The sequence below is a fragment of the Lepus europaeus genome, chromosome 5 (genome assembly GCF_033115175.1).
Source record: "Lepus europaeus isolate LE1 chromosome 5, mLepTim1.pri, whole genome shotgun sequence".
NCBI lineage: Eukaryota > Metazoa > Chordata > Mammalia > Lagomorpha > Leporidae > Lepus > Lepus europaeus.
Genome location: NC_084831.1, coordinates 156,818,308 through 156,837,011, shown reverse-complemented (window position 1 = coordinate 156,837,011; position 18,704 = coordinate 156,818,308). Strand labels below are relative to the sequence as shown.

General features: G+C 42.4%; 1 protein-coding gene across 7 annotated transcripts in view; it reads left to right on the top strand.

Annotated features, from left to right (window-relative positions):
- Positions 1–18,704, top strand: part of RABGAP1L (RAB GTPase activating protein 1 like) — an 803,019-nt gene that overhangs the window by 703,988 nt on the left and 80,327 nt on the right. The window contains exon 1 of one of the 7 annotated variants that reach the window (XM_062192994.1): positions 4,036–4,256. The exons of the other annotated variants lie outside the window; for them this stretch is intronic. Within the exon in view, the coding sequence (XP_062048978.1) occupies positions 4,146–4,256 (111 nt within the window). The 5' untranslated portion in view covers positions 4,036–4,145. Of the gene's footprint in view, positions 1–4,035; positions 4,257–18,704 lie in introns of those variants that run through there. 7 annotated transcript variants of the gene reach the window in all.

The window sequence follows — 18,704 nt, the reverse complement described above, 5'->3', positions numbered from 1 at the left end:
CTTCATGAATGTGTATATTGAGGTATTTTGGAACATCTTTGGTTCCTGAGTGCTCAGACTAGGGGCCGCTGGGCGGGAGGAGTGGGCTTCCTCCAGGGCTCAGGTTACATAAGCAGGAGGCTCAGGCGACCTGGCCCTCTGAGCCATACTTCTGTCATGGTGGTTCTGTCTTCCTTTCCATCTGATCTTGGTTTTATGGCTGTTGTGATGCGAATGTTCAACAAGGAGAAGCAGAGACTTGGGGAAAGGATCCTGATATACACTGCGGTGAGGTGAGATGATTTGTATGAGGAGTGATCGTTTTTTAATATAGTTGCTGCTTGGACTGGTGGGTAACAAAATACTAAATCCAGAATGAAGCTTGTTTGTCTTGCTGCTTGAGGCTGTTCTTGATTTTTGCTTTGGGCATCCCTGAATTTGACACCTGAGAATGAGCATTCTCTGAAGACCAGGATAGGGGTTATTCGACTCACATTCATTCAGTACAATCCAGGTATATTTTTTGCTGAAAAGTCCAGTCCTAGTAGGACGACCGTTGAGACAAAACGGGGCACCGAAGTGGGCTGCTCCTTCAGTGTACAAACTTAAAACAGCATGTAGAAGTCAGTGAAGATAGTTGTTAGGTTTTTCTTAATAAGATCCGGAAAAGCTTTGGAAAGTTATTTTATAGCCTGCTTGGCTTCTGAATAGAAAGAAGAAAAAAATATTGTAACTAACTAAAAGTATAGCTACTATCATTAAATCCTTGTTTTTAGGCAAAAGAATTGCCATTAGAAAATCCAAACTAGTACCCAGTAGAACACATTTGCTGAGATCTATTGTGGCAACCCTGGGGACCCTGTCCCAGTATCTCGGTTTAGTGTTACCCTTTGATTTTATCTGAGAGAGATTAAAAAGGCATTCCCACCTTCAAATCCCCGCTAACCCTGTTTCGTGCGTTTGCACACACGTGAAAGCCACTGATCTAGTCCATCCCTCTGCATTTACATGACCATGAGGAAATGGAAACCTAGGGGAAGTTAACTGACTTGCCCTCCGAGGACAGCTGGCTGGTTCCTGTTTGAACGGGGACCGTCTGGTTCCCTTTGAATGCCTTGGTTTCTGCTGCCTGTTTGACACACAGTCCTCTCCAGGTAACCTTTAGCAACAAATGGTGTTGTCTGTAGCGCGTCCCTTGATCTCGGGTGATTCTCCACCCCTCTGCCTTTTTTCCCCCTTAATGCAATTGTCTGGTGTGAGGGAAATTTACTGCCGAAGCTCAGGTATAAACAGTCCTGGGAGACCCTGGGTCTCCATGGCAGAGCGTGGGTGGGGGGGCGCAAGAATGTCTTGCAAGGGAGCCAAGGACCCTAGGTAAACATGACTGTGTACACGAGCTGCTGAAGTTTGGAGAGGGTGGGGGGATCGGTGTTGATGTGGCTGTAGTCCTAAGACCAAAGAGAATGTCTTAGGAAAAGGGGCAAAGTCAGTTCAGCCAATTTTCTAATAGATGATCAATATTCAAAGAGCTTAAATTTTGTTGGAACCACAACTGTGCATTTAATTGTGGAAACAAACAAACAGAAAAAAAAAAAACAACAGTTGGATTTTTTTTTCTTTTCGGACTCTGAAAGTAAAGCATATTTTAGGGAGACAAAAAAAAGGAAGGTTGTAAACCAAACTTAGAAGAGTCACTGCTCAAGAAAATCTATGCACCTCTTGAATTTTGTTACGAAATGTTATGGTAATTCTAGTCACAGTGGCTAATTAGAGCAATCTTTTGAAGACAATAAGGACTTTTAAAAAATATTGGCTTACGTAAGAACCTCTGTAGAATTCTAAAAGGCCCGAGTTATTTGAAGTTGTTAGCTCCCGTGTAAGTAAAACTAAAACTTTACAGCCTCCGATGTTTATAAAAATGTGTTGGCCCTGTTGCAGCCCGATGCCTTAAAAGTTTTCTCATTTTACTACACTGCCTCTCCCGAGGCTGTTTGGTACTGTTTGCTTCCTCCCTTTTTCTTGGATTATGAGTGTACATCATAACCAAGATGATCACCTGTTGTTAACACTGAATGTGCTCTCCTAGGGTGCATACGAAGCCTCTCACATGTGGTTATAATTCCTGTTTGCCCCTGGGCGGTTGCCAGCAGGGAGTAAGGCATTATGGGAAGTCGTCTCTTTACTTTCCACAACAGGTGTCTTTGTCCGCGCACCTTATTCAGATATCAGTGCGTGGAAGCCCTGAGTCACTGTAGCAAAGAAAAATATGAAAGCAAGAGGGGCTGCGTTCACAACTAGAAAACGGTGCTGCGAGCTAAATCTGAAATCTGCCGGTGCCAGTGAATGCATGCAGACTTTCACAGTGGGTTTTAAAATCCTTCGGAAAAGATACAGAGGAAACAGGAATTTACAAGGTACGAACTGCCTGGACACTTTATAATGCCTTGTCTCCTGATTACCCTTTAATTTTTGCCCAGCTAGTCAGCATTAAGATAAATGTGCTGGAAAAAAATAGTTAACGAAAATAACGCTTAGAAGACAAAGCTGCCTTGTGGAAAACAAATAATGAGTAAAAGTGCTTTACTGGCTCCAACAAGGGTCAAACAGTTTGAAGCGGTTTTCATCTTGAGGATTTATTTAAATATTGCATTTTTGCCTGAATAAGCCTATTAGACTTGCTTGTTTCCTAGCAATAAGGTGTTTTTTCTCCTTCCACGTGCGTCAGCTTTTAATTTAGAATGCTATAGCAGTTACAGAACTCCTAATCACGTTTAGATGGAACAGGATACTAATTAAGTAATCATGTTAATCTACATGAAGATTCTTTAGGAAAACATGTGGAAATAGACACTATAGATGTCATTGTGAGTTGTGTTTGTTTTCTGAAAAGCAAATAAATGTAGGCAGCATGATCCTGCTATGGCAATGGAGATGAAAGAACTCCATCCAGGGGCTGTATTTCCTTTGATTTTAGACGAACGTGGCCAAATTGATTTCTAGTTCAAGCAAATACCGCTCCTCATACCGTGGCAGTGTCACCTCTGGAAGGCAGACATGGCTCGTTGAATTAGGAACATTGGAAAACAGCTTTTAGAGGAGCGTTATCCGGCCCCCTCGCCCCCTGTTTTATTTAATTCTTTGTAATCGTTTTTTCAGGGAGTTAGCATACTTTATGTTTCCTGGTACCTGGGGCAGCCTTGCAATGACCACCGTGGGTAGCTTTCAAATTTTTCATCCTGAGACATGGAGGTTGGATTTCAAAAAATCCAGCTGGATTTCAAAAAATACTTTTGATGGCTAAGATGCCATCAGTTCATGGCTATCTGCTGATTTGGTAACCTTAAAAATAAAAGGTGAAGAGAATATTCATCTATGGGAGAAAAACAGTTTATAACTGAGACCCTTGTAGTGTTTTTTGGATAATAGAAAACAAAATTCTGTTTAAAATACTTATTTTTTAGTGGGTAAAGGGGAAATTATTATTGATTTTGAAAATTATTTCATTTTTATCTTTTGGTACTTCTTTTTTTAACAGAAATCTCAGAGGGGAAAAAGAATCCTTATTAACTTCAGGAAACAATTTTTAACTACCAAGAATTCTCTAAATTTTGCGAAATTAAAATGGTTGTCATCTGTTTATTTTTTAAGAACACGAAAACATAAACTCTAAGAGCATTAAGAAAATTACTTCTCCAAGAAGAATCTTCATGTAAATAAAACTGAAGAAGATGAACTATTAATTTTTTAAACCAAGAACATAAGCCAATATTTGTTTTTGTGTTTTGAAATAGGAAATTTCTAGTTAAGAAACTTTTATCTGGTTTTTTTTTTTTTTGAAGTTTAAAGAAGCTATATGAAAACTGAATTTTCCATCTGCTGGGTTAAGAATGCAGAAGGTGTTTATAGTGTATACTTCCTGCATAGATAAGAGACCTCATTTAGTTTGCCACTGGGGGTGAGTTGCTAGACAAGCCTGGGATAGTAGCTGCCTCCTTTTTTTCTTTCCCTCCCGTTGTCTGTCTTTTCTTTCTGGATTTTTGACATTCAGCCCCCTCCAACTCAGGTGGGTGTGTGCATTGGCACCGAACGGCAGCCGGCTTTTTCCTCGGATAGTCTGGTCTGGAGCCCGGGCAGCAGCTGCTGCTGTGGACAGGCCAGCTGGCAAGATGATGGAAGAGGTGTCCATTATGGTCGCGTACGACGCGCATGTTTTCAGCCAGCTGCATGATGAAGACTTCCTCACTGGTCTGGTGGCCATCAGCAAGCCCAGGTCTATGGTAGGTCTGCCTCGCACGCCGCCCCGGAGCTGTTTTGCGTTTCTTTTCATGGTGGCTGTACTCCTGTAGCAATTAAGGCATGGCTTCCTGGGAATTAAAGTGAAGTGTGCTGTTGGCTTTGGGTCACATGCTGCGACAGGCTCCCAAAATTTCCGTGATTATTTACATTTTGAAACACAGTCACACATCACTAGGACATTTAAATATTGAGTTACTACTGTCACATGTAGTGAGGTTCAGTATATAGGGCCAAATATCTCTTAGTACTGTGTGTTTCTTGTCTGTACATATATATATGATTATTGAGTGAGCCCTGTTAACATTTGTGTACATACAATTCCGTCTGAAGTGGAACATTTCTCTCAGTGGGCAGAGATTAAGAATCGAACTGTCTAAAAAATCAAATAACTTTCAGGGCCTTAAATTATGACCGAGAAGAGCTTTTATTATAGATACCTTATTTGTATTTTTTTACCATTTTCTAAAAGTGTTAGCATATATGCCCTGGCATAATGGAAGAAGGAATTTCTTACAAGGGTTGTTCCTGCTCTGTGGATATCATTAAACCAGCTGTGGAGGTGAGGGGACAAGCCGTGTAAGCAAACTTTCCCACCTGCACTTGGACGGCACTCGTCAGAAGGCACAGAATGAAAGTGTGAAACCCTAACTTAAAACCACAATGTGGCAATTTTTTTAATTATAAATTAGAACAATAACAAAAAAGGGACACCTATAAATTGATTTTAAAACACCTGAGGGCTATATCAACCAGATGCAAATTTGCTAAACTGTTAAAACATGTTAAAAATCTGTAAGGTAATTGGAGGAAACTTGAGAACTGATTAGATATTTAATGATGTTCAGAGAATTACTTATTATTCTTGTCCAGCAGTGATATCATGATTGTTTTTTGAAATGTTGGTTTAGGGGTCCATATTGCGTAGTTACAGATGAAGTGTTTGCCAAAGATCAAAATGACCCAGTATTTGATGGACGATGTGGGTGGCACCAGGCGAACATGTGTTGGTAATTGTTGAAACGCGGCAGTAGGCACAGAGGAATTCAATATACCGTGTCCACATTTGTAGATGTTTTCTAGATGCGGTTTAAACGAATCACCTGGAGAAACAAAACCAAACCGAAATAAATACAAAGCCACCATATGCTTCTGGAGTGTTGCCTAGTGCAGAAACATTGGATCTGTTGTTTGCTTATTTAATATATACAGTTTCTGTTTTTTAAAAATGTATTTATTTATTTGTTTGAAAGTCCAAGTGACAGAGAGAGAGCGATCTTCCATTCTCCAGTTCACTCCCCAGATGGCTGCAATGGCTGGTGCTGGGCCAAGCCAAGGCCAGGAGCCAGGAGCTTCACTTCTCCAGGTCTCCCACAGGGCCCCAGCCTTTTGGGCCATCTTGCACTGCTTTTTCCAGGCACATTAGAAGGGTGCTGGATGGAAAGTGGAGCAGCTGGAACACGAACCAGCAGCCATATGGGATGCCAGCATCGCAGGCGGCAGCTTTACCCCCTCTCCACAACTCCAGCACCAACACAATTTTTGTTTTTTTGATAACATAATGTGAGAATTATTGCCAGCCCACACCTAGTTCCCCACAGTGCATGCACCAAGTGTGAACATTATGGACACCGTGTCAGTTTCAGCTTGACCATATTCCGCCATGACAACATTCCATCGTGAAAACTTACCCAAAGAGTTTCAAATTCTGTGTCATTTCTATTTGGTGGCCCTGTCAAGGTCCCCTTATAGGATCTGAACTTTTTCCAGACCAGTGTAGAGAAGAAACAAAACAGAGATCTGTGAAGTGGCTGGATATAGAGGGGGTTGAAGTGGTCAACATCCACTCAATACATAGAGGACATTTTGTGTCCCTGGGGGTATGTATGTGCACATGCACACATGTAGGAGACTGGGGAGAGAGAGAAGAATGAATGAATGAATATTACTGTGCTTCCCAGGAAACACGTGCGCACACACACACGTGTGCACACGCCTACATGGCTTGATGCAACCCCAGCTCCACCTGAAGCTTATTTGGTACTGGATTTGGTCACTAATAGGGAGAACCTTGGAGTTATAAAAGAGACACAAACTATTGTTCTGTTTTACACTTTTAAATAATTAAATGTTGGGTGTTAAGTCACACAGTTTTTAAAAGACAGTTTTGGTTATCAGATTTGAAATTTAAAATAGTCTTTTGGAAGTAATATTTGCTTTTGATTCATCTGGAAAAGTTAAAATAGTTCTAAATAATATCACTTGCTTTAGATTCCATACTGAATTCCATGTTGAATGTTTGCTCTGAAATGAGCCCTTTAAATCATATGAGAAACGTACTCAGATTTTCTGTAGTATAAAATAAATTTCTTCTCAATCTGATTTATTACTGCACTGCAAAGCAAATTATACTGTTGCTATCTTATAAAATCCTCTTTGGGTTTCGGTTGACTATTAGGGCATCTAGAAGTCTTCTTATACAGAATTAATTAAGTATCTTTCTGTAATTATACTTTGTTTCATAATGGAAGATATTGTAGATTCCTTCAGCAATAAGAATCTTATTAAGTACAGTGGTTCTCAGGGGTAGAAACAGGATCGTGTCTTTTTCATACATAGCCCTGAGGCTTTCTATTGTTTCCGATAGAAACCCTTGGGAAAAAAAAATACATGGCAAACCTTTGCATACACAAAGAAAATTTGACTAACCCAAAACTACTGTTGCTATATGGGTATATGAAATTTGTGTTCTGCTTAACTCTTTAAAGGCTAGTTAGGAGACGTTAAATTGATTTCAGAAATCTCTTGATCTACATTTTAAAAAATATGGCTGGGGCAAGCATTATGGTGCTGTGGGTTTAAGCTGCTGCTTGCTATACCTTTCTCCTTTATCAGAGTGCCTGGGATTGAACCCTGCCATCGCTTCCAGTCCAGCTTCCTGCTAACTGCCTGGAGGCCGCAGGTGATGGCCCAAGTACTTGGGTTCTTGTCACCCAAGTGGGAGTCTAGGATGGAGTTCCTGACTTCTAACTCTACCTAGCCCAACCCCAACTGTTGCAGCATTTGGAGAGTAAACCAGTAGATGGAAGCTCCCTCGCTTGCTCTCTCTCTCTCTCTCTCTGCCTTTCAAATGAATAAATAAAACTTTAAAAAATATATAGCTATATACTATTAATCCCTTAAAAATGAATGATGCAGCAGATTGGAGATCTCTCGTGTGTGTGTGTGTGTGTGTGTCTTTCTGTATCTCCGTGTCTCAAGTAAATAAAAAAATGTTAAAAATTATTCAAGAAAATCACAAATTCCTTTATGTAAATCCCAGATAAGAAAAAAGGACGGGGGTGGGGGTGGGTGGTGACATTTGGTAGAGGCGTTAAGATGCACTTGAGATGCCTGCCTTCCATGTCGCAGTGCCTAGGATTGGTTGTCCATGCAGTCCGATTCAGCTTCCAGGTAATGTGCCTGGGAGGCAGCAGAGAGCTCAGGTACGTGAGTCCCTGCCACCCACACCCATTAAGTTACAGAACCCTGACTTCATTCTGGCCTAGCCCTGGCTATCGTGGGCATTTGGGGAGTAAACCAACAGATGGAAAATCGATCTCTCTCTTTTTCCCTGCTTTCAAATAACAGTTGGTAAATAAACATGCCAAAAAAAAAAAAAACAATTAAGATACACAGTCCTGAGTTCAATTTTTAGATCCGCTGTCTGCCATTAAATTCCTTAATTTCTTTAAGCCTCAGTTTCGTCATCTGAAAAATGGAGGACGTGCAAGGCCCGCCTCCATGGATTACCATGGTTAATGAGAACACTTGTGCTCAGCATGGTGCAGGTTCTCACCCTTGTGAGAAGGGAAGAGCTGTGCCAACCCTTGCGGAAGGTCTGAGGAAGGAGTGCGAGGCGTAGATAAGGCGCCATGGGATTATACTCAAAGAAAGAGGAAGGAGCAGTGGAGAAAATGGACTAGTTGGGCTACCCTGGCAAGTTACTTTGCTTGATTAGAGAATCCTAATCAGCCCTACAGGAAACTTGAAACGTTCTGCCCTGAAGATGGTGCAGAAGATCTTCAGTGTGAGCTCAGGAAGGTGAAACTGCAATGTAGAACCAACCGGCTGGAGGGATTGTGTATAGGCCAGAGTAGCTGCTAAGCAGAGGGAACTGCTAATTGCAGAAACTGGCAGCGAGAGGCCAGCACGGGCCACACTGCACAGAGGAAAGAATGTAAAGGCATTAGGACAATGCAGGCAGAACGGGTTGCCAAGCGTCTGTGCTTAGACACTTGGCAGTGGCAGCGTGGACAAAGACGTTACTCTACACATACTGGTTGGCCCTTGCAGTGTGGATAGAGACGGTGATGTTACTTAATAAGCAGCAGCTGGTCTACACAAGTAAATGATTAAGTTGAACATTCCCGAAGCTTCCTGCCTTATAAAACTGGGAACATGGTTGTGTCCACTTGAATGGGACAGTTAGGTGTCGGGAATACAGGGGAGGAAGGATGACCCATTTTTGCCTTTATCCTGTTCCTCATCTGGAAATCCCATGCCATAATATATCCCTGTAGAAGAATTGATTGTTCAGAAGGTGGAACCCTGGCTCTCAGCGAAGCTGCCTAGCTGAACTCACACAGCGCTGTTCTGTATTGGCGATTGGTAGGCGTTCTTAACCGACAAGTACCAAAATAGCAGTATGCCCGCGAAGGGAGGGAACTCTTTCTGGGAGCTACAGTTTTTCTGTTCTATAAATGGGAGATGAGGGTAAGCATTCTGTAATTACTTCCTCCTTATCGGGTTGGCACATAGATTTCATCAAGCCAGCCAAACAAAAAATTCAGAAGAATTTCATATGCCAGAAATGGGTAAAACAATAAATCAATAGTTATTTATAAATCATTGCTGGATATACATTTCACATATTGATCAGAATAAAGCATTATAAACCAATTAAGATTTTTCCATAATTAAAAAACCGACCTGAACATTTTAAAAAATCCTCATTGCTGTTTGCATGTGCATATTTTTGCACTATTTTATCAATTTCAATTTAATCCAAGGAGCCAAACCTTCCCTCATGTGGATTATCAGTTCTGATTAGTTATGGTTCCTACAGCTGGAGGTAATAAAATGCTGTGCAATCTCAAATGAAAGAATTTGTCATGTGGACACCATAATTAAGGGTGTGTTCCTTTAAGTGCAAGGGCAGTGTTCAGCTGGGCACCGAGCTGGTGCTGGACTCCTGCTGGCAGGCGTTCTCCCTTTCTCTTGCCATCTAATTAACTTCTGTCTTGCGTCTCCTTTATTTATCTCTCTGTCCCCACGTTCTTGGCTTCTTTATTTCCATGGTGGAATCTTGCTGCCATGCAGCATACAGATTTCCAGTTCTGCCATATGTGGAGTTAGGTTGCCATCCTGAGTCACAACTCAGGATTCCTTAGCTGAACAGCATTGGGTGAGATGAGATCGTATAGAGCCAGAGCCCTGAGCACACCCTGCCGCCACACCCCACCGCACCCCTGCTTAGGGCTGACTTCAGGGGTTACTTAACCCCCACTCCATGCTTCATTTTTCTCCTCTATAAAATTGGAATCACATTAGTAAGCACCTGCTGTATAGGATTTTTTTGAGAATTAAGTTAGTTACTATATAAAAAAAAAGTATTTCAAAAACACCTAGCACATAATAAGCATATGTTTAGTATTATTCCCAGCTGATTTTTTTTTCTTTTCAAAACCTTGATGTAAAAGGAGGTGAACTTTGAGCACGATGGTATAAACTAACTCACCATCCAAAAACGACTTGGCTCATTGTACTATCAGGTATGAAATCATTAAACCAGCTTCTGTTAGAATAATTATAACTTTTTTTGCACTTAAGCTTATTTCAGATGTTGAGAAATGATTTTTCTGCTAGGGCTAGGATTGAGTTACCAGTCATTTCAAATGCCTTTTTACAAACGATGTTACAGAAACAGTTGATAAGAAATATGATTTTACAAATCCATTGCATAAAATGGTATCTGTTGAGGAGAAAGAGAACTTTCAGGCCGAGGAAAGCTCTGGAGAAGAGACTCTGAAGTGGCCAGCAGCTCGAGACCCTCCCAAAACAGCCGTCAGTGCAGTCTGAGCGCCTCGAGACAGGGGAGCCTGGCAGGAGAGTTTGGGGACGAAGTTGGAGACCAGGTTACGATGCAGAGCTCTGTAGGTCAAGCCAAGTTGTTATCGATGTACTGCTTAGATGAAGCCGTTATACTGTAAGAGTCTAATGAATTAGTCTGGAGGTGAGGTTAATAGTTTAAAATGGTGCTTAAATTATTCGGCCAGTCTGACGGCAAATACTCAGAGCAGCACTGAAACTCACCATGCCCTAAAACTGTAGCATTCAAACTCAATGCAAGGACTCTAAGGTCTTTTATAAATAGGATTCTCAACTACAACAAACATTGCAGCCTTTATGATTATAATACTTCCACTAGGATTTCTAGTAGGCTGAAGTCATAGAAGCCCTTTTGTCTCATAGTCAGAACTGTAGTTGGTTGATTAAAAAAAAAAAAAAAAAGAGTTCAAGAGAAAAAGCATAAAAAATCATGTATACTGTCTTAAACTTTTATTTTATACTTGAGCTTAGCCAAAAGGCCAAGAAGCAATTAAAAACTTTTATTTTAACTTTTATTATTCATTGTCAATTTTCTTTCTGGGCCTTTATGTCCTTTTTTTGCATAGGAATTCTGAAATCCATGTGCTTTGCGTTTTCTGTTTTATAAAGAAGGGGGAATAAATTAATAAACTTGTAAAGCACTCTACAGGCAAAATTTACTGGGATTTTTCTTTTTTCATTTTTACACTTTCAGTAGTAGCATTACCACCATTTAAGGTGACTCCTAGTTTTGCATTTAATCCCTCACCTCTGTTCAGTCATTCCAAACCACTCAGTTTAGTGTTTATAGAAACAGCAATTCAGCCGTCTTTCCATTATTTTATGTTGAACATCAACAGGTTTGAGAACAAATGCAGTCAACTCTTTGAAAACTTAAGCTCGGTTGTGGGAACAGACCAGCAGCCACAGGAGTTTAAGCATGCCCAGGGAATCCTATTTCTGTGGAGGCAACGGAGGAAATCATTACATAATCAAGCAAGATTTTTAAAAGATTACGTGTAGCGTATTTTTTGTTACACATTGGTGCACAGCAAACAACCACGAATCTCAGTGGTGTCTAACAGGAAGCATTTATCTTTCCCTTGTGAACCTTTGAGTCACTAGAGGTTGGCCGGTCTGGACTGGGCTTACTGAGCATAGCTGAGTTGAGTTTCACTGCAGGCCATGGATTCTGGTAGGTGTGCGCATTCTTCCATGATCCGTGGGCTACCTGGGGCAGATTCTTCTCCTGGCAGCGTTCGGAAGTTCCCAGAGGGATCACTGGAAACATCTGATGCCTCTTAAATGCCTAGGCCTGGATGTAGCACCCTTTGATTTTTGTCTGTGTCCTGTTTACCAAGCAAATTAAAGGCCAGTTTCAACATAGTGGGGCTGAAATGTATGCCCACCACAGAGATTGGAACTAGGGGGGCAGTGCATATTTGCTGAACAGTAATCTACCATATACATATAATCATGGACCTTTTGTGTGATCATTATGATTAGGTTAGCTATAGCAAATACATAAACTGTTTCTCAACAGCAGAAAATATAAACATAATTTATATGTATATACATCTACAGTTTTGTCAACAGAAAGTGACATCCTCTAATGGAAAAACTGCAGTAAAATCTGATTAGAAATTTCTACTTCCTAAGCACGGTATGAGAATTAATTATTTCACTAAAAAGTTCTTCTAATCCATTTGCTCTTTCCACACCTTTCAGGAATTCCTAAGACCCCTATGTTGGGTTGTTTGACAATATCCCATAGATCTCCAACACCGTTGTTTAGTTTTCTAATTTCTTCTTCTTTTTTTTGGTCTGACTGTAACTTGATTATTTCTTTCTTCTACCTAACTGATTCTGTTGTTAAGGCTTTCCACCACATTTTTTATTTGATCTATTGAATTCTTCATTTCCAATGTTTCATTTTTTTTTCTCTTTAAAGTCTGAATTTTATGAGAAAAAATTTTCTTTCGTGTCATGGATGGACTTCTTTAGTTTGTGGATTTGCTTCTGATTACTTCTAAGTAATCCTACAATTATTTTTTTGAGTTCAATTTCTGCATTTCTTGAATCTTCATTTTTGCATTCTAATATTGAAGTATTGTTGTATTCCTTTGAGGACATCATGATATTTTCCTTATTCTCGTTTCTTGACTTGCATTTATTTTTAGGCATTTGTGGAGATATTTGTTGGTTTATTTTTTTTTTTCTTCCCTGTGATAGCCTTTATCTTTTCCTCTGTGGCTTAGTGGAGTGTCTGCTCTTTCAGTGAATACCCAGAGGGGTGTGCTGGATGTGTCCTGGGAGCTTGTTCAGTGCTCCAAGGGGAGTGTCCAGGGTGACACCCAGATTGGGCGTGGTAAATCTTTTTTTATTTTTTTTTAAATCAGAGGGGAGGTTTGTTCAGCTCTGTTGGCATAGTCTCACCCTCACCTCCAAGGAGACCAATGCCTGGGCACTAGCCCCTGTGGGTACAATATTCATCAACACTGCCACAAGAACCACACTAAGGATCTGTGTAGTCCTCAGTGTGAGCACAAATCCCACAGCAAAAACCCTTACCTGGGAATCAGGTAGCCCTAAGCATGTGGAGCCACCCACAGTGACTGCTAGAAGACCCAGCCACACCCTGCGCCCTCACATGCAGGCACAGTGTTTACACAGTCCCAGCATACACGGCTCCCACAGTCACGAGCTCCCAGCCCCCTGCCAGTTCTCCTAGCCAGAGTCAGATGTCTCCTCTCCACTGGTTGCTGAGTGCAGCTGTTATAAATGTCCAAAACGGCGCCCGCCCATTCTTGGCTAGTTACAGGACACTGGTGCTGGATGGTTGGGGAGGGAGAAACGTGCCCCCTTTTTCCTTCTAGGTTGTCAGGTATTCTCTCCCCAACAGGGCACCAAGCCAGAGTCATGCCAGGCTCTTCCTGCCAGTGCCTGGGCTGCTGCCGTCTGATCTCACGTCACTCTCCAAAGCTGGTCCCGAGGCTCTCAGCTGCTGGGGTCCTGAGTTGTGTGCACCCACACCCTCCACATAGATCCACAGGGTCCTGCTTGTTTGCCTGGAGTTTCTTCTCCCATTTTCTCCCTAACTCTTCCCTGAGATTACACTCTCTCCACTTTTTTTTTTTTTTTTTAACTATCTTCCCTTGGACTGGAGCATTAAGCTCCCTCCCTGTTTTGCCATCTTGGTGCCTCTCCCCTCTGCTTCTTTCCTGTATGCATTAGCAAGGAGCTGGATCAGAAGTCGAGCAGCCAAGGCTCGCTGCTTGAACAGTTTCTCAGGAAGGTGATAAGTTAGACATCAAAACTGTGATTAGAGTTTTCTTAATGTTGGAAGCATAAATCTTAAAGGTGAATGATGCCTTTAACAATGATTGGCAGTGTTACCAGATTTTTGCATGCTTTCTTTGAGGTATTTGGATAGTAAAGTAACCATGCTTGTCTAAATTCCAAAAATGCTGCGTTTGGCTTGGTACACGGAAAAGGAGCCTTGTTTTATATAAAGCAAGCATACATAGAGTGACTGTATAGTATAGCATGTTAATACTATTTTAATAGATATTTTTAATAATTGTAAACAAGTTTAAGATTTTAAAACATGCAATGTTTATTATTTACTTTGTGCCCAGGAATGTGTTAGTGTTAAGACTAAAGAAAAAGCAAAGTGAATATAGTTGTTGCCTTTACAGGGTTTGCAACCTAGCAGGCAAGGCAGGTATTAACAAATACCTCAGCAACGAAAGAGTATGTGATTTGTGAAGAGAGGGAGTACTTCCAGCAAGTGGAATTATCAGACGTAAGTGATAGCATTAAAAGCATACATGGGGCAGGTGTTTGCCTGGTGGTTCAGATGTCCACATCCGGTATTGGAGTGCCTGGGTTCAGATCCCATGCTCTGCTTCCTGATTCTGTCTTCCTGCTAATGCACATTCGGGGAGACAGCACGCGATGGCTCAAGTCGTTGGGTTCCTGCCACACACGTGGGAAACCTGGATTGAGTTCTTGGCTTCTGGTTTTGGCCTAGCCCAGTCCTGGCAATTGTTGACTTTGGAAGAGTAAACCAGCAGATGGGTGTGTTTTATCCCTCTCCTTCTCCTTCTCCCCTCCCCTCCCCTCCCCCTCCCCCTCTCTCCCTCCCCCTCGGCCTCTCCCTCTCCTCCATCCCACCCCTCTTCTCCCCCCACCCCCCCGCTTCTCAAATAATTAAAAAATTAAACGTATCAGATGACAGGATGTGTATGTAAGAACTAGGTAGACAAGCCACCAGATCTTATCACTTGTGCAACAAAGTAAAAGGAAATTTTAGGGCCATAAGACGAGGAATAAAACACAGAGGTAACTGAAAAATTTTAAGGTGTAAAAAGTAGACAGGCATTTGGAGCAGTGGTTGAGTCCCCACTTGGGATGCCCACATCGCATATCGAAGTGCCTGGTTTGACTCCCAGCTCTGTTTTTAAGTAGATTTATTTATTTGAAAGGCATCATGGCAGAGAGAGAGAGAGAGAGAGAGAGATCTTCCTTCCACTAGTTCACTTCCCAAATGTCTGCAACAGCCAGACCAAAGCCAGGAGCCAGGGATCCATCCTGGTTTCACACCAGGGACAGGGGCCTAAGTACTTGAATCATCTTCCTTTGCCTACCCAGGTTATTAGCAGGAAGCAGGATCAGCAGAGTGGCCAGGGCTTGAACTGGCACTCCAATATGGGACGCTGGTGCTGCAGGCGGTGGCTTAACCTGCTGTGCCACAACACCAGCCCCTGCATTTTATTTTTCATTAATTTCTTTGAAAGGAAGAGTGCATGATGGAAAGAATGTCCCTATTTGCTGGTTCACTCCCCAGATGCTTGCAATAGTGGTGACTAAGGCTAAGTGGGGACCAAAGACAGTCTGGGAATTCAACCCAGGCCTCCTGTGTTGGTGGCCGGAACCCATTACTGGAGCCATCACTGCTGCCTCCTGGGTGCACATTTCAGGAAGCTGGAGTCACAACGCAGAACCGAGCCTTGAGCTCAGGTGGCCCAGTAAGGGATGTGGGCATCTTAACTGGTGGGCTGAACACCTGTCCAAGCCATCTTAACTGGTGGGCTGAACACCTGTCCAAGCCATCTTTTTTTTTTTTTTTTTTTTTTTTTTTTTGACAGGCAGAGTGCACAGTGAGAGAGAGAGACAGAGAGAAAGGTCTTCCTTTACCGTTGGTTCACCCTCCAATGGCTGCTGCAGCCAGCGCACTGCACTGATCCGAAGCCAGGAGCCAGGTGTCCCTCCTGGTCTCCCATGCCATCTCCACTGCCCTCCCGGGCCACAGCAGAGAGCTGGCCTGGAAGAGGGGCAACCGGGACAGAATCTGGCACCCCGACCGGGACTAGAACCCGGTGTGTTGGCACCGCAGGCGGAGGATTAGCCTAGTGAGCCACGGCGCTGGCCCCAAGCCATCTTTACTGGTGGGCTAAACACCTGTCCGAGCCATTATTTTTTTAATCCAGAACTCTACATAATTGGAATTGTGAGCATCATACCAGTGGATTCTGCTTACTGATCCTTCTTTTTAAGTTCTCTGTATAGTTTCCGGTTTGTTCAGTTACTAGATCCTTGAGAGATGTTCTTTTCCTAATACTTGGTTGAAGTGAAATTCACATAACATAAAATACACAGCTTTAAAATGAAAAATCCAGTCATATCTAGCACATTCACAGTATGGTACCACTGTGGCCTCCGTTTTGGTTCCAAAACGTTGCTGTCACTCCCAGGCAAAATCCCTCACCCATCAGGAGGTTTCTTCCCATCCCCCCTTCCTTAGGTTCCAGCAGCCGTCTGTCTACAGCCTCTGTGGATTTCTGTCTTCTGGGGATTTCACATAGACGCAGTCGTAGTGGATGTGACCACTTCTGTTCTGCTTATTTGACATAGCAGAATGTGTTTGATGTTTTTGATGTTGTAGCATGAGTCAGTGCATCATTCCTTTTTATTGCTAAATACTATTCCATTGTATTTATAAAGCAAATTTTGGTTTCCCACTCTTCTGTTGCTAGGTACTTGAGCTGCTTCTGTTTTGGCTGTGGTGAATAGTGTTGTTGTGGGCGTGCCTGTACATACACGTGGAGAGTTGCCTGTCAGTGTTCATCTGTTCTTTGAGGTGTATACCTAGGAGTGGACTTGCGGGGTCATTTGGCAGTCCCGTGTTTAGCTTTTTGAGGAACCACTGTGTTAGCCCATTCAAACTGCTATCAAATAACACCACAGGTCGAGTACCCTCTGAAGAACAGAGATTGTAGCTTGTGTCCTGGAGGCTGGGGATCCAGGGTCTGTGCCGGCAGATTTGCTGCCGGGTGAAGGCTCACTCTGCTGCAGAGATGGCCACGCCTCTTGCTGTGTTGCATCTGGGGGAAGAGGAGGGCAGCCTTCTCTGTCTCTCTCACAGGGGCACCAATCCCTCATGAGCCGACTACCCCCCAGAGGCCCCGCCTCCTACTGCCATCACCTTGGGATTAGATCTCAACTCGCTCGTTCTGGAGGGACACAAACGTTTAGACGCTACGCCACTTTCACAGAGGCTGAGCCATTTTACGTTCCCACCAGCAGCGTAGGAGGGTTCCAGTTTGCACCCTCCTTGTCAGTGTCAAGTGATGCCTCTGGGTTTTTTTTTAAAAGCTTTTTATTCTGTGATAAAATATATAGAGAATCAAATTTTCCTTTTACACCATCCTTAAGTATGCAATTCTGTGACATTAATTATACTCATGGTGTTATGCTAATGTCACTGTTTCCGTTTTGTGCATACCCCTCAAGACAGAAACACTATATCCACAAGCATTTTCGGGCTGTGCCCTAACCCCTGGAAACCTCTAATCTAATTTGTTTCTGTCCATTTGCCTGTTCTAGGTATTTCATAGAAGTGTTTGAAGATCTTTTTCCTTGCATGTTGGGCTTATTTTGCTTCATATGTTTTCACAGTTCATCAGTGCCAGAGCATGTGTCCGTACTTCATTCTTTGGTGATCTTGAACACCGTTCTGTTTCAGGCATTGACCAAGTTTTGTGTAGCCAGTCATCTGTTGTTGGTCACGTGGGTGATTTTCTGCATTCGGCTGTTGTGAATAATGAACGTGAGCGAACAAGAACTATTTAAGTCCCTGTTTTCAATTCCTTGGGGTATGTACCTAGGCATAGAATTGCTTGCTCAGATAGTAATTCTATATTTAGCTTTCTGATGAAACACTACCCTGTTTCCACAGCGACTGAATCATTTTACATCCCCACCAGCAATGTATGAAGGTTCTAATCTGTCTACTCTTTTACCAGTACTTGTTACTTTCCGTTTTTTATTCTGACCATCCTAAGTGGATGTGAAGTTGTAGCTCATTGTGATGCTGATTTGCGTTTCCTTAATGACTAATTATGTCGAATATATTTTCATGTACTTCTTAGTAATTTATCTTTTCTTAAAGAAATTGTTCGTATCTTTTGCCCTTTCTTAATTGAGCCATTTGTCTTTTTGTTGCGTGTGAGAGTTATTTATCTATTCTTTCGGTCATAGGTTTTAAAACTACTTATTTATTTATTTACTTGGCAGAGAGTTCACTCTCCAGCCTGCAATTGTTAGGGACAGGATGAGCCTGAGGTTAGGAGTTGGGTGCTGGCCACTCAACCTGTGTCTCCCACGTGGTGGCAGGAGCCCAATTACCTGAGGCATCACTGCTGCCTCCTAGGGTCTGCATTAGAGTCAGGAGCTGGAGATGGGACCTGAGCCCAGGTTCTGTGACACGGGACACAGATGTTTTAACCAGCATCTTTAACTGCTAGGCTGAACACCCAGCCCATAGTGTACATTCTGGATAGCAAATCCTTACCAGCTGGAAAATTTATCACTGTTTTCTCCTATTCTGTAGGATATCTTTTTACTTTTTTGGTAATGTTTTAGCACAAAGCTTTTTAATTTTCACAAATCTCTACTTTTCTAGGATTTATTTTCAAATATGAATGCATGTTATGTAACTGAATCATTTATTTTTTTTTAAAGATTTATTTATTTGTCTGAAAGGCAGAGTTACAGAGAAGCAGAGGCAGAGAGAGATCTTCAATCTACTGGTTCACTCCCCAGGTGGCCACAGTGGCTGGAGCTGGGCCATTCTGAAGCCAGGAGCCAAGAGCTTCCTCCCAGCCCCCAACATTGTGCAGGGGCCCAAGGATTTGGGCCGTCTTCTGGCAGGCCATAGCAGAGAGGTGGATCGGAATTGGAGCAGCCAGGACTCGAACCAGCACCCATACCGGATGCCAGTATTGCAGGCAGTGTCTTTA